The 19,615-nt window shown below is 38.0% G+C and overlaps 1 protein-coding gene across 4 annotated transcripts in view; it reads left to right on the forward strand.

The window, feature by feature from the left end:
* The first annotated feature begins 16,028 nt into the window (after positions 1–16,028).
* Tbpl1 (TATA-box binding protein like 1) overlaps positions 16,029–19,615 on the forward strand; it is a 30,769-nt gene continuing 27,182 nt past the window's right edge. For 2 of the 4 annotated variants that reach the window (XM_004874829.3, XM_087190002.1), the window contains exon 1: positions 16,037–16,311. Coding sequence is in view for 1 of the 4 variants with exons in the window: in XM_087190001.1 (XP_087046127.1) it covers positions 16,190–16,311 (122 nt within the window). In the remaining 3 variants the exon portion in view is untranslated. Of the gene's footprint in view, positions 16,312–16,466; positions 16,534–19,615 lie in introns of those variants that run through there. The other 2 variants (XM_087190001.1, XM_004874830.4) reach the window with 2 other exon arrangements.

Below are 19,615 nucleotides of genomic sequence, written 5' to 3' on the forward strand. Positions count from 1 at the left end.
GAAAGTATATAAATATCCTGTACAAGCCAGATTGTGAGCAAACTGTTCTTTTCAGTTTTGATGGCTGCTCTGTGTAGGCTGGATCTGTTTTAGACAGTTACTTTCACAGTGATGTTGTGTGTTCTGTTAGCTTTATGTCTCAGTTAAAGTATAAAAAGTGACAGATTTACTCTTTCTTGTATTTACCTGACACTCATCCAGAGTACCAAGTTCTTGTGATGTGAATTAATCTGTGTGTGCACATGTGTGCGCATGTGTGTATATATGTGTGTGCATGATGGGGGAGGGAGAGGGACAAGGGGGTGTTACTGCTGAGGGAACCCAGGGAGGAGAGGTTCTTTTGTTGGCAAACTTCTGTTGACTGCTGCTGTCTTTGTCCTGACCTTTCTCTTTCCCTTTTCTCAGGTGGCCCACTGTGGTGCAAGAAACGGATGGCATTTTGATCTTGCCCCATTCAGGTTGGGGAGTGAAGTGCAGGGGCCTTTTGCCCCCTTGCTATGAAAGAACAGATTCACTGACTACCATACATTGCTGTTCTGAAAGCAGGCTGCACATGACCTCCAGGACCTTAGTGCTTTGCTTCCAGGCCAAGACTGCAGGAGTCAAATCTGGCTGGCTTTGCCAAAGTACAGGTGTATGTAGTTCAGGACACTTGATTTACATTTGGAGGGGCTGGGGCAGGTGGAGAGGGCAAGAAAGAAGTAAAGAAGATGGTGATGTCAGGGGTGTCTCTTCCCAAATATGTAAATATACCCAATAAGTTTAAATAAGAAATCTAATTGCTGCTTAATTTTTGATCATGTACTTTATCTGTATAGCAAGCTTTGTTGTCCGAAGTTTTTTTTATCGATTTAAATTGCTGCCTTTGAACAGCCAGGCAGGAGCAAAATGTTAAATTTTTAAACTTACTTTGTCTAATTGTCATTTGTTAGTCGGTAGTAGATGTGAAAATTTAATTTATGAATCCATGATCATCCATACTACACCAAAGGCAGTCTCTGGAGCACTTATGGCAAGGTGGCCCCTTTGTGTGCACTGGGTATAGTTGTCTTCTTTATCATGTTATTTTCAATATTAAATACCTAAGCTGCCATATGAGTTTTTATCTTTACAGTTTTCAAGGAAGAGCACAGAAAAATTTCCCATTTCATATTCATAGTATGTAAGTGGCTTCTATTTTGTAATGCTGAAAATACTTAACAGTGCATTGAACACTTGGAAGGGAAATACTTTTTGGTGTTGATTCTGTTAATGACTCAGAAGAACAGTACACACCCTTGTGGATTTTTTTTCCTCAGGTCTGAGTAGCATTGCCTTAAATCTTACCCAATTAGAAAGTCACTTTATTTAATGTGATGTTCAAATTTTCCACCAAAAAATCCTTCCAAACAAAAGACATACTTCTTCTCCAAAAGTGTTCTGTGCTATCGCAAATACTCCTTGAGATTTTAAAGGAATTTCCATGTTGTACCCTTTAGTGGCAGCCTTGACTGTTGGCATAGCCATCTGTTATGTAGTGGTAGGCAACTTTCCTGCCATGCAGGACTCCCTCCTGTGAAGTGTATGTTTTATACAGTGTGTGCCTCTTCATGTGGCGAATAATTTCTTGTTAATGTATGTTTGAGGGGCTTTGAATGTCAGCATTATTTACCCACAGAGTTATTCAAGTTGTAAAAGGTTATACAATAATTTAACAACTACTTTTTTTATTCTGTCAGGTTACTGAGCTCACTTTACGAAAGTGGCTGTAAGTACTTAGCATGACAAATTCTGTAACTCATCTGTTTCAGCATGCATTAGGGAAACTGATAATGCTTGAGTCCACTAAATCTGCCTTCAGTACTTTATCAAAGAGGAACCAAGCCTGCTGTGCTTATATCAGCATCTCGAAGATTCTTTGGTCCTCCAATCAGTGTACACATCTCCACACAAAGAAGAGAAAACCATCTCTGCTCAGATACCTATCGGATGGAGACACCTGAGTGAACTTTGATGAAGTACAGTCTGAGTTACCATCATGCACGAGTAGAACTGCTCTTGGACCTGTCTTTCTGTCATTTGCAGAACCTACATGTTTGATTGACTTGAACGTTGCATCTTTTGAGGCTATTTTGTAAGGTCTCTTGGCATTTATCCTAGTTGTCTGTTTGGCAATGTGCTGTTGAAGTAAGAGACTTTTAATCTTTATGTATATTTTGTTTTCCCTTGAGATATTATAGTGGTTTCTTTTAGGAAAATCTGTCATTAAAATTATAGCCTTGCAAATAACCAATGACCATATTGAGTCACGGCTTATTCTAGTGAGAATAAATAAATAAATAAAAATAAAAATAAAAATAAACTCTTCCTGGGACTTTAGCTCCATGGCTAGATCTAGTATTTGTGCCCAGAGTTCCTGATGTAGGCTAAAGAGGTTTTCATGCTTTTGAAAGTAGTCACAATCACAATTACAAAAGTAATGTTGCATATTACTGCTATAATTAATGGAAATTCCTACTTTTCTCACTTTTGGGGATAAATTCCTCCTTTCTGTTCACATATCACACCACATGGGGGCGAACTTGTTTCTCATTTCCTCTCCTGCATTTCTGCAGCAGGAATTATTTTTCTATTCTTTAGAGCACATTATTTAAGATTGCAATTATTTTTCTTCCTTGAATGTTCTGTAGAACTGTCCGCCAAACCATCTGAACTTGGAATTTTCTTTGTAGAAAATTCTTTTGACTATTGATTGGAAAACTTAATTATGGAAAAATGTTTTCCTAGGAATTTGTCCTTATTTTCAAATTCATTGGGATATAGGAATGTTTATCCTATTGTCTGTTTTAATGACTGCAGTATCTATAACAAAGTTTTCTTTTTTATCTCCGATAGTAATTATTTGTACCTTTGTTTTGCAATCTCAATTAGGTAGATATTTATAATTTTTAATATTTTAGAAAACCAACTTTGGGACCTATTAATTCTCTATGGTTGTTGTTTTATTAATTTGTCTTCTGATATTTAATATTTCTTTCTCTTTAATTTATGTAAGCTTATTTTAATTTCTCACAAATGATAAAATTAATTTCAGTCTTCCTTCTTTGCTGATATATATGCATACAAGATTTTAAATCTCCTTTTTCAGTATTTCTACTTCAGCTAGATCACAGAAGTTTGCCAAAAACATATTTCTCATCATTCAGCTTAAAATATTTCCTAGTTTCTACTATGATTTTCCTTTTTCAGCCATGAATTATTTTGAAGAGAATTTTTTTATTTTGAAATATACAACAATTTTCATATTTTTACTTCTAATTTTTATTGTATTGTATTCAGGAAACATGTTTGCCTGATTTCAATCCATTAATATTTCTTTAGATTTGTTTCAAGGCCCTGTGTTTTGTAAATGTTTGTATATATTCATTGTGTGCTCAAAAATATTGGTGGATTGTTCAGTGTGTGTGTGTGTGTGTGTGTGTGTGTGTCTGTTTTAGGTAAAATTTTTCCTTTGTGCTATGTTAATCTGGTTTATTAATTGTGGCAGTTAGGGTGGAGTGTCATCTTGATTTGCTTTGGGATCTGCCCTGCAGATTGGTAGACTATGCTTGTGGGTATGTCAGGATGGGTCTTGAAGGTATGGCTTTTGGGTCTATATCTGGTTCTGTCCCCCTTTCTTTCAGGCACTGTATCCTGCTCTGCTTCTGGCTGCCATTAAAAGCATCCTTGCTCTGCCATGCCCTTCCCCAGTAGAAACTCCCTAACCATGGACTAAAACTATGAGCCAAATTAACCTCTCCTCTTTTAAGTTATGGGTGTCTTAGTGATGGGAAATCCAATATTATTTTAAATGTTTTAATCAAATTCTATGAAAGGTTAAGAAATATCTTCCTTCCTTGGTATGGATTCATATGTTTCTCTTGGTAATTCTCTCACTTTCCCTTTATATATATTGAATCTCTATTGAGAGGTACATACAAATTCTAAATTGTCACATTTTCCTAGTGAGCTGATATTTTATCATTATGAAATAACCTTCATTATCTCTGGTAATATTTTTTGCTTTTAAAAACTGTCTTGTCCAAGGAGATTAAGATGGACAGCAAAATACAGCCTCTCCAGTACCTGGAATTAAGAGACTTGAAACACAACAACTTCATGGAAAAGAAAAAAAAAAAGAAGTAGATCTCTGGGAATCAAGAAGCTGCTGACAGGGAAACTAGAAATTACAGAGAAGCTGGAGAAAATGAGCACAATGTAGAGAAAAGAATGAAGTAGTCTAGAAAGCTAACCTCGACTTCCGAGGAGGGAAACGTTTTTCCACTAACACAGGCAGGGTAAGCCTGAAGTGAGTTGGTGGCTCCAGGGAGAAACTATGAGTTGAGCCAGTAGTGCTAGTCCCAGGGAAAGCCTGCAGTTATTGTAAACTGTGAAAACAGCATGGGATTTTACTCTGAAAGTCTACCTTTCCACACAGCAGGTTAGAGTTGAAGAAGAAATCCAGCACAGTGCCCACAATATTTGAGAGTGTTTAATCAGGAGCCATTTGGGGATGGGGTTGTTTTAAGACTAATATACAGAACAACTATACTTAAGGGTTTCTGGGATTACCTTACCCCAGTGACTGAGTGGAAGACAACCATAAGAGACAAGTGTACAGAGGGAACAGACAAGACATAGATCCCCTGAGAAATATAAACTCAGAACAGGACGACGCAGGGGTCCTACCCTCCATAACGAGAAACCAGGCTGTTGGTGAACAACTGAAATGAATAGATACTTCTCAGAAGAAAAAGGCCAAGAAATACATGAAAAAAAATGTTTAGCATCTCTGGCTAGTAAAGAAATTCAAATTAAAACAATATTGAGATTCCATTGTACTCCAGAAAAAATGGCTGTCATCAAGAAATTAAATAATAGCAAGGCCATGGGGAAAAAGGAAACTTCTAAATTATTGATGCAAATGTAAACTAGTACTATCAATACTGGAGAGTTCTCAAAAAACTAAAACTAGAAATTCCATTTTACCCAGTTATTCCCCTTCTAAGTATCTTCCCAAAAGAGTTAAAGACATCATATTACAATGATACATGCATACCCAGGTTTATAGTAGTACTACTCATAATAGCTAAGTCTTGGAAGTGGCCTATATGTCCATCAACAGATAAATGGATAAAGAAGTTGTAGTATTTATACATAATGGAGTACTACTCAGCCATAAAAGAAAATAAATTTAAGACATTGGTAGGAAAATGGATGCACCTTCAGATCATAATGCTAAGTGAAATAAATAAATAAACAGTTAAGCTTAAACATCCCATGACTTCTATGAGAAATACGAAATACAAGTAAATTAAAGAGAAAAATAAAAAATATTTAATAGGAAACAGGGAGATAGAACTTTTGTAAATGGGAAGGAGACCATGAGATGGAGGGAGGGGAGAAAAAGGGGCCAGGAAGTGGAAGTGAAAAGAATTAAAATGTTTTATATACATGTACCAACTCCCCATGATGACAGTAAACATTGCATACTACAAACATGTAGTAATGAAAATAAAAATTTAAAAATTAAAAACAAAAACTGTCTTTTCTAGCTTTGTTTTGGTTAGTATTTGCACAGTACATTTGCTTTCAATTTTTTCTATGTCTTATTGCTTCAAATGTGTTTGGAAAGCTACATATAATTGGATTTTATCTTTTTAAAAAATCATATTTGATAGTCTTCCCTTTCACCAGAGCATTTAGTCCACATGCATTTATTGCAATTTTCTGTATATTTGGATTTTAATTTACCACTTTTTGTGCATGCTTTTTGTTCTGTTGATTGCGTGTATTTCCTTTCTTCGATTCAATGAAAATTTTCTTATTATTCAATTTTCCCCTTTACTGGTGGGAGTTCACATTGTCTTTTCCTATTCTTTCAGTAATTATTGTAGAAATTACAATGTGTATACTTAACCTTTACCTTCCTCCATAACATTAGAAGTACTTTAGATAACTTAACTATATTTACCCTGCATCAGCATTTATGCTATTATTTTTAATTTTTTATTTACTGTATTTCAATTTTCTATTTTAAATGCCATGTTGTTTGTTCTTTTATATATTCACTTATTTACTACTTTATTGTCTCTTTATTCCTTCTTTGCTTCCTTTTTTTTTTTTTTTTTTTTCTGGTACCAGGGATCAAACTCGGGACCTTGCACTTTCAAGGCAGGCGGTGGAACCACTGAGCTAAATCACTGGCTCTCTTTATTCCTTCTTGTATCTTACATTTTCCATCTGCACAATTTAGCTTTCATTTTATTAATTAATAAGCATAGTTGTTTATTATGTATTTTATAGATCTAGAGATGCAAATACTGCATTAAATATTTGTGATTTTGTTTCTGTTGTTTGTTGTTTCTATTGGTACTTATTTATGTTGTTTTGTATCCTCGGGTGTCTATTTAAATTTGACTATATATGTGCTGGTAATGGTATTTGAAAATACATTTGTAAGAATAATTTGAAGTATAGGAGGAATCTATTTTCCTACAGAGAGATCTCTTTATTCCTGCCAGGGACACTATCAGGTCTGAGACCACCTCAACCTAAGTTCAAGATTTGAATTCCCTGAGACACCAACATGATATAAACAGCTGCAAGAGGACTTGTTTAAATATATTTTTATTCTCAGGCTATACATTTTTTAGGCCCTGCCTTACTTGGTGTCAGGATGGGCTCCTGTTCAATTTCCCACTTTGTGCAATCTCTGGGCAATTACATTTAATGAGAATATCAAAATGAAAGTTCAAAATTTCAAGATTGGCAAATGTTCACAATGCAAACAGACCTCCTAGTGCTCATGTTTCTTTCTTAATTATTTGTTCTTCATTTTGGTCTCATTGTCTTTTATTCTTTTTCCAGACTATTCCATTGTCTTTAAGGAAAGCTTCTCGATTCTCCAGTATCTCCAGCATTTTTAGTTGTTTTTCTTAGTAGAAATGGGCAATTACCAAAATTCAGAGGTCCATTCCTTTCTTTCTGAGCCACTTTTGCAAAGTTATGTTTTGTGTTTTATTTCATCACAATGTTCAAGTGTTTTTGGCATGAAGTTCCTCATAGTGTGTTTTTAAAAAAATCTGTTTAGTCTTTACTGTATCTGAAGTTAGGACTGTCTCCTTGTTTCTTGGTCAGCTATAGTTCTTTTTCAGATTCACTCAAAATTTGTCGGTTTTATGACTTGTATCAAAAAATCAATAGAATCCTCCCTATTTTATGTTTTCCTATTTCACTAATTTTTGTTTTTATCTTCTTCCTCATAGATTTTTTTCTACTTCTTGGAGTTTCTTTCCTTTTCTTCCTCTAGCTTCTTAAATTGGACACAACTCATAATTTGTCAGGCTTTCTGCTTTAAATAACATTTAAATTCCTATATCTCTACTAATTTTTATCTACTTTACTCAGAGAGTAAAGCTTATTGGTATATCTGCTATGATATAAATTTGTCAATTTTTCATTATAACTATTAATTTTTGTTTTTATTTTGCCTGCTATTAATATGGCTACTAGTTTTCATATCTAATATTTTCCTGGAATCTTTTTTATTTTTTAACTTTCTATCTTTCCATTCTTTAAATATAGAGTCTTTTAAAGATAGTAAAGTTTTTCTTTATTTATTTAACCCACCGGAGTTATCTGGCTTTTAATTGATGATTTCAATAGATTTATATACATAATATAGTTGAATTATTTTAATCCATTACTATATTTTGTTTTTTGAAAAATCAATTTAATCCATCCCCATATAGCATAATTGTTGGAAATTTAGAATTTTTTTTCCACTTTCTTACTTTGCATTTTCTATTTGTCCTTTTTTGCTGTTTAATTTTATACTCTCTTGACTTTCTTTATACTTTCTGACTCATTTAAAATGCCTTCTTATTTCATTTCTTTCTTGTGCTATAAGAGAATACACCAATTTATTCTCTCATGATAGAATTGTCTTATTTCTCTTACTTAACAACAAGATCTAGAATTATTCATAGCCGAACTCCTCTTTCAAACACTCAAGTTTTAAGGAATTTTCTTACATTAACCTCCACCCTTCCCTCTAACTTAATTGACTTGCTATGGAATGATACAGTTCCTGCAGTGCAAATAAAATGGGTAACTTTCCCACCACTAGAAAGTGAAATGCATTTTCAAAATAACTGTTCATTCCATATAATTCAAAATAATGTTAATATTTATCTTCACCTTATCTTCGATCTAAATTTAATTTTTTAAATGCCTAACTGAATTTTGAGGCTAATAACATATATTTACTTCTTTATGCTTCTAAAACTCAATTAAATTAAAAAAATAAAACTCAAATTAACACAATAAACATAAATGTTAATTCATAGAAGTATTAAAAACCAATCTGAGGGGCCACCAGAAGTGGAGAATTTCTAGATCATATTCAGTAGATGTCATATAAAATACTGAGTTGGCAGGAGGGATTGAAGGAGACTTCACAGACAGTGTGGTGTGTGTGTGTGTGTTTGCACGTGCGTGTGGGTGCTGCATTCATACAAAAGGTGTATTCATGTATTTGTGTAGAAAAAGAAATTACATAATTGTTTAAAAATAAATGGTGGGCCGGGGATTTAGCTCAGTGGTTTCGGCTGCCTGCTGCGCAAGCGCAAGGACCAGAGTTCGATCTCCGGTACCAAATAAATAAATAAATAAATAAATAAATAAATAAATAAATGGTATGGATCATCTTTGAAACCTATATCTGTGACTAACACTATAAAGATTTCCACTATGGGAGCTATGGTCAGAGACCATGGGGATCTGTATACCATGTGGAATTTATTTTTTGTTCTGAAACAAAGATCTTATTATATATATTTTTCAAATGCACAGTCAAGTGACTTAACAGCTTATCCTTTTCTCGCAGAGTTGCTATGACACCTTTATCATTTGCTATATTCTTTTCAATATGTGGATCTGTATTTTCTGTTCTTTTCCACTCATATTTTTGTCCATCCCTATTCCAGTACTACTTTGTGCCATTATTGTTTTTCAGTGTGTTTTTAAGATTTGGAAAGTTTAATGTTCTTTTGCAAATTTTTCTGTTATGCTCTTGCATTTTCTTTTCCAGCTGAAATTAAGAATCTAATTTCATAAAAAATTATCACATTGGCTCTTGATTGGGATAACATTAAATTTATAACTACACTTGAGAATTGACATCTTCAGACTATTGAGATTTTCTATGCAAGTAGTTTTACACTTGCTTCTCTTCTTTCCATCTTTTGTCTCTGATTTTCTTGGTGTTAACTTTATTATCTGCTAATATCATCCTCTTCCTCCGTGAGTAGGGCATGTCACCCTCTTGCAATTCAGATGCTCCAAGTTTCACTATCAGAAAAGGGAATCACTTATTCTCCCAGATGTACCTTAAGTAAGTCATGGGATAGGCTACTCTTTCATAGAGCTTGGTCACATACCTTTTTCCCATTAATCACTGCAGTTAGCAGGTGGGGTAATGAGTACAATTAGGAAAGATAAATCCACTGTAATTTAAGCAGTGATGGTAATATAAAGAATGTTAAACTATAATAGGTATGGAAATATTAAGGGGTTGGCCAGGAAAAGAAAAGTCTATGGAATAATAAGGAGCAGGCTGTACCCTTAGGGCTGGGATGGCTCACCCAAGGAAGAGCCTCCCTCCATCTGTCCCACTCCACATCCCCACCATTATCTCCAGGCTAACTGGGGAGGCCATGGCCATGGTTCAGCAAATGACATAGAATCCATGGTGTTTCACAAGCAGAATTCATTGAACATCTGCCCTCTAAGTGCTGGGAAATGCAGTTTACAGAGAAGTGTCATTCTAGGGGCACTCTCACCAAAGGGGGCAGTGTTTTAGTTATTTTTCTCATTGCTGAGATAAAATACTCAACACCTAAAGTTAAAGGAGGAAAGATTTAGTTTGGCTAACAGTTTATAGAGGTTTCAGTTCATAGTTGGCTGGTTCCAAAGGCAGAGGAGAAACAGTTTTTGGTGGGCAGAAGGAAACAAACCAGTGAAGCAGCAAGCAACAACAGCAGCCATCTTTCTGTCCTTTATATCCTTCACATTCTATCAAGGCTACTCACTCTCAGGGCAGGTAGCACTCACACTTGGCTGGGGGACTCTTAATCTTAGCATTTTACTGAGAATCAATCTCAGCATCACACAGTCTAGCTCCAGCTACCTCTGAAAAGCCCCACCTATGACTGAGAATGAGGAACGAATACTAATAGTTATGGAGTTTCTTTTTTGAATGATGAAAATGTTCTAAAATTGATTGTAGTGCTCATTGCACAATTCTATGAACACACTTAAAATAATTACATTTTACACTTTAAATGGGCTAATTGATGAGTAATCTTTATCTCCATAAATAAAACAAAAGGCTTGTCTAAGTCTAACCCTCCATTGCCCGTGCTAGGAAACTTATTTGGAAACAGAGTTTGCAAAATGTAATTAAGTCTTCAGATGAGATCACATTGGATTATACATTGGACTCTGTAGCCAATGGAAAAAGAAGGGGAGGAAGAGTTGTGACAAAAACAAAAATGATGTTGAGATGGAAGGAGGGACTGTAGTGGTATGGTATAAAGTAAAGCACTTCAAGAATTGGCAAGTGGCCACCAGAAGCTAGGAGAACGGCATGGAAAACATTCTCCCTCAGCTCCTGAAAGGAATCAACCCTGCTAGCACCTTGATTCTGGATTTCTGGCTTCTAAATTGGTAACAGTATACATTTCTGCTGCTTTAAGCCACAAATTTTGTGGTGTTTTGTTACTGGAGCACAACTGTCAATGTGAATATAAAATAAAAATGCAAAGTGAAACAAGAAAATTATTAAATATGAATAGACAAATATAACAAGCCAATAGAAAGTATGAAAACATCACAGTCCTTGTTTCACAAGTCTGTAATTGATAGCTATGACTTCATTTTACCTCTTTATTTTGTATTTCTTCTGCTCTCAGCCAGTGCCTCATCTATTTGTGATTCTTTATGTGGCAAAATGGCCCAGATCTTCATTTTTGAAGAGTCCAAGTCCTCAAGAAACCACCTTTGATTTTTGGTTGTAGTTGATTTTCATTGATCTTGATATTGGGAAGTACTACAAGGATTCCCTGGGATCCAGATGTCCTCTGAATCTCCACTGCATAGAAACAAGCTGATTTGCTCTTGGGAGTCAGAACCAATCACTCTGGCCACTAGACTATCTCCTGTCTTTGCCTTTTGTTTTCATGGTATGAGGAACTCAAATAGCTAGGTGGCAGTTCCACTGTCCAACTTCATAAACTTGTTGACTTTTTTTTTTCTGGTACTGGGGATTGAACTTAGGACCTTGTGCTTTCAAGGCAGGCATGGTGCCACTGAGCTAAATCCTCAGCCCTCCTTGCAACTCTTGATGGAAGCATTCTCCCCATGGGAACTAAGGTATCTAAACCAGCATCAAAGTTCCCAGGTAAGGAAGGAAAAATTCTGAGAGAAGGCTATTGGTGATATTGTAAGAAGAGCCACTCTCCCTGCCACATTTTGATTCACATGTATCTTGACTATGGGAGACACACTGTCACATGACTCATAACATCAGAATCCTATTCTGATAAGACAGAATCCCATTTTTCCAGGGTCCTGTCTCCCAGGTGGGACCACAACTGTATCTTTCATAAGTAATTTCATCTTTAAGTGAGCTGCTTCTAAGTGGTGGTGTGTATGTTCAGCCCAGTTAATTCTAAGGCACTTCCTTTGCTGTGAAATGAGTTCCCTAGGGCTGAGGACTTAGCTCAGTGGTTCCAGCACCTGCCTTACAAGCACAAGGTCCTGAGTTCAATCTCCGGTACGGGAAAAAAAAAAGTTCCCTGATAAGAGGTAATGTTGATTGAATGCACTGATTTTGTGAGTTCACAGAAAATGGTGTGAACAGAAACACTGTGAGCAGTAAAGGCAAAATCATTTCCAAAGTATATGATTATTCCACCAAGGATGAATCTTTGTTTCTTCTTTGATGGAAGAGATCCAATGTAATCAACCTGCCACCAGATGGCTAGCTCTTCATCCTCTGGGAATGGTGCCATATTAGGTACTCATTGTTGTTCTCTGCTATTGACAGAAGCGCTTGGCAGTAGTGTTGGCAAGGTGAGCCCGGTAAGGTAAAGCCAGTTTGTTGACCGCATACATGACTTCCTTCACTACCACTATGACCACTCTGATCATAGATGCATTAAGCAAACAATGGGTTGGCTGAGCAAAGACATTCACTGATATCCTCATGTGCTGTTTTGCATTTTGTCCACCTGACTAGTAACAGTTTCCTCTGGAGTGGATACTTCTAATGTGCATTCAGATAGGACATAAATGTCTCCACAGAGTGTGCCCATGCAAAGAAGTCCATCCATATACCTCTTTCTTAGACTTCTTTGTCACCCAGTCTCCAATCTCATGCCTTCCAAGCCCTTGACACTCTAGACAAACCACTGGCAAAGTGGATAGCCTATTCTGGTTATCTCTCACTTTTTTTTTTTTTTGAGATGGAATCACACCAGGTTGCCTAGGCTGGCCTTGAACTCATGATCCTCCCATCTAATCCTCTTGAGTAGTTGGTATTACAGATTGTGCCACTATACTTGGCTTTATCTCTCACTTTTGACAAGCTGGACAAACAAATACTCTGACTTATGGACTGCATACCTGGAGCCCTCACCAATGCCTTTCAGGGCTGGGAAATTCACCTGTCTTCCCAGGCAGTGGATTCTGGGGTGGCCTTCTGTGCTGCAGGAGCCTGTCTGGGGTGCACACTGAAACCAAAGAATAAATCCTTTCCTATTTCAGTGTCTTGTCAGTATTCTCCATCAGTATTGACGGAACTTAACATTGCGATGGCAAGGAAAAAGAGACTGCTTATAGGGTCTGGATCCATCTCACAGGAATAAATTTGGATCTGAAAGGCAATAAATCCACTATAGCACAGGCACTACTGGCCCAGCTCAGGTCACAATCCCTCTTCTCTATAAATCACTGAGGCTATTAACGTTCCATTTGGACGCTTGTACATTGAGGATATGAAGAGGAGTAGCTACTCAAAATAAGGGAGAAGAGCCCTTTTCCCAATAGAATAGAGGAGTTCTAGCCAAATGAAACAAAAATATCTTCCCTATACTTCAGTCTTTGATAGCTAAGTGTATGTATGAACACACACACGTTTTATCCCTATCTTTAGGTCCTCTTAATATAATTTAATTATCCCATAGGCCACTGCAAATGTATTCCATCTCTCCTCAGTAGAAAAAGAAAATACAGTCACATCCAGATACTGAATTCATGCTCAAATTCAGGATCTTTGAGTGCTGTAATTCTTTATCAGGTCCAGATGGCTAAATGACAAATAATGAATACAATGCCCCAACACATGATCAAGGAGGGGGAACGGGATCAAAACTAGCAAGAAAAGCAAAAGGAAAAGGAACATACAATGATGGGGAGCATATGCCTGCTGAACAAGAATAGTCAGAGTAAGAAGCACTGTACTTCTTGTGGTTTATATCTAGATGTCTCCCCAGAGACTCATGTGCTAATAGGTAGGGCTTTAGGAAGGTGACTGAGTCACCACTGATGAAGTTATAGCTAAATGTTATTTGGAAGGTGATCTGGAAGGTGAAACCTGCTTGGAGGAGGTAGGTCATCGAGGGTGTGGCCCTCCTTCCTTGATCTCTGTCTGCTTCCTGGCTGCCATACCATGAGCTGGTTCTTCTCTGCCATGCCTCTCCACCATGCTGTCCTTCCCTGGAACACGATGCCTATGGACTGACACCTCTACAAACTGTGAGCCAAAATAAACCTTTCCTCCTTTAAATTGTGGGTATAAGGTATTGTGCTCCAGGGACAAGAAAGTGAGACACTTCTCCAGCAGAGAATCAAGAAAGATCTTTGTCAACCAAAGTTCCAAGATTTACTTCACCTCAAAGGCTTTGCCTTAAAGGTGTAAATTTTAGAGAAAGAAACTCCCAGAATCGTCCTGGCAGCCTAATTTATCCTTCTACCACATATGAAGACTGGGATACTGCCTTTAAAGAAGCACAACCATAGGTACCTTTTTCCAGGTTGAGAAATTTCCAACAATACTTTAAAACTTTACTTGGCTGCCAATCAATGTGACTTGGGGAAATCCATTTGGTTGTTATCAGAAATCTCACTGAGACATGAGCTTTGAATGTGGACCCTGTCCTTCCTGTTTTTATCTCTTGGAAACTTGCCCAGCAACTCTGTCAATCTCTCTAGCTCTTAGTTCAATGGCTTTTGTCATAGACTCTGTCTGAGTGTAACAGGAAACAGGAGGAAACAGGCTGGGAGGATAAAGCCAGGTTATAGCATCAGACTCCATTCCTTAAGTTGTTCACTGCTTAGCTGGCATGAAAGAAATCATTTTTATGCTAAGGGTATGTAACAGATGGTATCTGGGGAGAATTCTGAGGAGTGAGGTATTCTTGATTCCACTCTCTGGGTCTCCACATTCATACTTAGTGTATTAAATTTTTGTGAGGTAGAAAGTTCAGTTATTTCAATTACTAGAGTAAATATCTGATCCTTACTGATATAGGATAACTAGTCTTCTGGTGAAGGTACTCTTCCTAACAATGCTGTATAATTTTTGCCCACTATTGCCTGTGTCTTTCAGAAAGGATATGCTGAACTATAAGCCCCGTAACACTACAGGAGGCAAGAAACAGCCATCATTTCCATAGCCAGATTTTTTTTGTTCAGGTAAATTCACTAAACCTACAGCCTTACTGGACATAACAAATAAACTATGAGTGTCTCTCAATTTCCTGTGATGAAAGATCTGTTTTGTGTTAGTTTTTGGTTACCAATCCACCACAACAAAAGCTTTCATGAACAGAAAAATGCATGCTTAAATGCCACTGTGATGTCAATTATTAAATATTTCAAAACACTTCTATAAATTTCTAAACCTATTTAATTTCTGACTACTACAGCTTGCAAACTGATGTCACATTTTCAGTAGCACTGATTTAACTAATAAAGTTTGCTCTTTTTCCTGCCAGGAGTGAATGACTTCTCATTATTTCTACCTCTAAGACTAAAACTACTACATTTCGCAACTCCAGCAATCAATTGCTGTATTAATCAATAGTCTTAGTGAAAAACATACTACATGTTCTAACATTACAATGTATTTTCTTCTAGCTGGCATTTGAATAATGGGGCACATTACAAGAGCAGTGAAGTCCACAGACTTTATCTCATTGTCTTACTTCTCTCCTTTGAAATTAATTTCTTGGTTAGAGGAATGACATATCAGATAATGTGTTACTGTAAAAGCATTTAGTAAGTCTATTATTAAAGGAAAATGGTGCTTGCAGTAGAACCACATCCACTTCCAGAATGAAGCAAATTGTTGACAAATCCATGACCAAAGGGAGTCCCGAGTAACTGGGCTTGACTCAGGTACCCTGCTGGTCTTGAAGGAGAGCGCCTCATAAAGCATTTGCATTATCACTGTTGTAAAATTGACTTTTCAGCAGTGGCAGTAGCCAATGGAATAGCATTTCGCCAACCATTTCCTTGGTAAGTCAGACCATGTTAGTCTACAGCTTAAAATTCCACTTTCTCTAGCACCTGGAAGAAAATCCAAACGCTTACGGTCTACAAGGCACTGATGGTTCTAGGTCTCTAACGATTGACCAAAAACAATAAAGTCCATTTATGGTATACTCTATGCCCAAAATTAAATGCACATGTTTAGAAAACTATACGAGGGATACATCGTTTTTTCCGAATCCTTTCCAGTGGCTCGCAAGCAAAGCAGTCCGGCCCAACGCACTTTTGCGCCACCCTCTCACGTCCTCCTAGATCGGCAAGTGTGCCGGAGGGGCCTAACTCCGGGACCCGGAAGCCGGAAGGTAAAGAGAGGGCCGGGCGAGGGAAAGTGACGGGGAGCAGTGAAAGCCGGAAATGAGTGGCTAGTGAGGCGCCCAGGAGCGCCCTGTCCGGCGACGCTCTAGCCCCCGCACGCCGTCTCTATGCTCTCCCGCGGCTGGTCTATTTATTGTCGCGGGGAAGCAGCGGCCGCCCTGTACCCGGAACAACAAAGCGGGGAAGACTGAGCCCGAGCCTCGGGGGCCTCCTAGTAACGGGCCGGGGCGGGAGGTCCATGGAGACTGGGGAGCGCGCTCGCCTCATCTTCATCCTTGTCCTCCAGCTTCTGCTTCGCATCCGACGCAACCGGCAGCAGCGCTGCCGCCGCGTCCTCTGTGGCCGCCCGGTCTTCCCACGGTAACCCGGCCGGCGACCCTGGGCGGGGGAGGCGGGCACCAGGCGGCCTGAGCGCCGGCTGCGGGCCGTGTGGGCGCGGGGCTGGAGGGCTGGAGCCGGGCGGGTGCCGGGGGGGGGGGGAAGGCGTGCGGGGGCGGTGACTGAGGAGAGCAGTGAGTGGGGGAAACCGGCCCGGTGGCTGAGGGCGCGTCTCGCCCCGAGGAGGACGAGGAAGAGGAAGAGGTTTGGGCATCTCTTCGGGGATAACGGCGTGGGGGTGGGGCGTCCCTGCCTGGGCGCCGTACCGAGCCCGCTATGGGCTAAAACCACTGGGAAAGCCTAGGAAGGGAGATTGCCCATCTGTCTCTGTGGTGCCCTCACCCCGGGAAAGAGACAACGTGCCAAGATGCTGGGGATCCATTGCTTCGCGGAAAACTTCCAGCGGCCTCTCTGCAGCGGCGGGAACGCTCCCAAATAGCGGCTTCATGGGCGCCTGGCCTGGCAGTGCCAACAACCCCACTTTATTTTATTATTGTTATTATTAGCCAAAATTAGGTTTGATGAAAGAGCTGGAACTGAGCAAGAGAAAATGAATTGTAGGTAGGGCTGAGCATAATCGTTTAATAATAGCAAGTAAGAGCTGCAAAAGTATATCAGGTAGGGAATGACGGGTTTTTTTTTTAAGGTTTTTATGCCGAGATGTACATCTGCAGCTCTGTCATTGCAATTAGATTCAAACTGTAGACGGTACGCATCTGTGAGCTCTCTGACTGCATCTGTCACCTGCAGTTCCACAGCGACGCTGGCAGTACCTAGTGTGAACTTGTGAATTTAGGGTTACGAACATGCCTTCAAATTGTGCTCAAGAAAAGAGAACAGGCTTGATGTAGTGTGTGTATATGAGGAACCAAGGACAACTTCCCTGGGGAAATTGGAAAAGAGAATTATAAGGAGAATGTTCAGTCATCCTGCTGTAATTTGCAGGCACTTTTAAAGTTTGAAACAACGACAGTTCTTTGAACCAGAGAACTTTTAGCATTATCTGATTGAAAAATTATTCAGTTTGATATGCCCAGTTAAATATTCATGTTTATGGTGTCTCTTTATCCGTGCATCACAAGCTACTTAATAGTTTAATACGTTCCAAAACCATTTTAGGTCAGTAAATGAGGATTGCCTGTGGCACACTGGAAAGGTCACATATACATACTACAGTAATAACATTTTTGTGGTCAGTGAGAACAAAGCTCTCTCTATAAAGTGGAAGACTAATGATGAAAGTAAAATTGATAAATCATAGAGGCAATTATATCAACCGCAGCTTCTGTTTGTCTACCATGTCTCTTACTAAGTCTGGCTTCTCTTGAACAAAAAGGCATTATCTTTAGCCTCAGTGTCCCTCCCCTCTTTTTATAGTCTGTTCTCTCAGAATCAGTCTCAGAAACTGTAATGGCCTGCTACTGTGTACTGTCCTGAATGAAGGAGAGCTAGCCAGAATACTCACTTTCTGAGTCAAGTGTTTTCATTTTAAGCTTTTAATCTGAAATTGAGGTTCAGTAATTTCATGAAGTAATTTCATGTCTGTGCAAGGTGGTGGGCAGTTTTCTTTAACAAGAATGAGTAGTGTGAACATTGGGAAATATATTGCATTTTAAGACTAAGAAGAAAAATTCAGTATTTCTATCTTTGGATTAATGAATCCAGGGATGTTGTTTAATCTTTTTATGTGACTGTTCTGTGAAGGATATTCTGGGATGACCCCACTGAGCGTTGTGGATATTGAGTTCCAGGATTTATTTCATAGTGTATATGACACATAATGAACTCCCTTGACGTCAGGGATGCCATCAGACTCCCTCCACTTTGAAGTTCCTTGCTGAGTCCTCTGTCCCTTCCTAGATGGAGACGGGGGGGGGGGGTCAAGTCCTGTCTTATACCGCTATTAAAGATCCGATTCTTGCTCTCCTTGCTCTCAGTCCCGACATTCCTGATATTTGGTGTTTTCTTAACTCCACTGTGTACTTACTCATATCTCAATGAAAAATGATTGTTCTATGATGTTAGTATTTTTTTTTCTTTTCCTTATGGGCTTTTCAGCATATGTCTTTGAAAATATTTGTACCTCTAAGAGTAAAAGAAATTTTGGAAGTGGTCATACTGTAATTGTACACATAGTCATTCTAGGTGAAAGGGTGTTGAAAAGTAAAATGGTAACACAGAGCCTGCTTTGTCTTAAATCGAAGCTTAAAGTTTCATAATTCTTATTCAAAAAACTGATATTCTTAGCATGAGTCTATTCCGATCATTTTGCAGTTGAATATTTGACTAAAATTATGTTGCCAAATTTGAGGAAACTACTTAAACTATTTCCCCACATTTTTCTTTATGTGGGAAATTGTCACATCAGAATTTTTAGGTGGGTGTATCTATGTAGAGAAGGTGCAGAATTTTCTATAAAGTACAACAAATAATGAAATATAACTGAAAATCCTGGAGCATGTCATTACTTATCCATGTATATGGCGTGTTATTTAAAAATCAGCAAATATTACATAATTTAGTGGGTTTGAGTACTTTTTTTAATAAAGGAGGCCAGTAATAAACTGGTGATTGATTTCCTTTTGTTGCATCATAGACCATGTGATGAAATTATTGCTGTAAAAAACAAAGTTTAAATTGATTTTAGAAGAATTTGTAGTAGAATGTTTCTGAGTTAGAACCTTCAGTGGCTTGAAAATTTAGCTATATTGTGAAATTTGAACCAATAAAGATTCCTTGAAATTTATTCCCATTTGTTGTACCTTTTATATGCCTGATGCCACTTCAGGTGTATATAACTGAATGAAAGATGTTTTGCCCTTCGGGTGCTCTTTGTGTACTTGTAGAAAGCAGAGAAATGACATAATGGATAACAAAAAGTGACATAGTTTGACTTTTAAATACTTTTACTACATACTACTTGGTATTATAGTTATTGGTGTGTGGATGTCATCCTGCCTGCGAAATTAGAACTTTTTTGAAGGCCAGGATTATGAATCACCATATTATAAAAGTTCATATCCTGTAGATATGTATTTTGAAGTTTGATATGTTACTAAATGGAAATGATATTTTTATTTCAGTTCAGAGGCTTAACTAGTGGATGAGGAGAACCTTTTTAAAATCTAATAATTGATGCCTAAAATTTCAACTTTTTATCCTAGGGATGCAAGTTATAAGCTGCCAAATTTTTTTCAAATATAATTAGGTGGGGTTTTTTTTAAACAAACAATAGAAAGAACAGTTGACTGATGTAACCTGTAGTACAGGATTTGCTTTTGTTACA

The sequence above is a fragment of the Heterocephalus glaber genome, unplaced genomic scaffold (genome assembly GCF_053883595.1).
Source record: "Heterocephalus glaber isolate CG9 unplaced genomic scaffold, H.glaber_assembly_v1.0 deba00001550, whole genome shotgun sequence".
Classification (NCBI taxonomy): Eukaryota; Metazoa; Chordata; class Mammalia; order Rodentia; family Bathyergidae; genus Heterocephalus; species Heterocephalus glaber.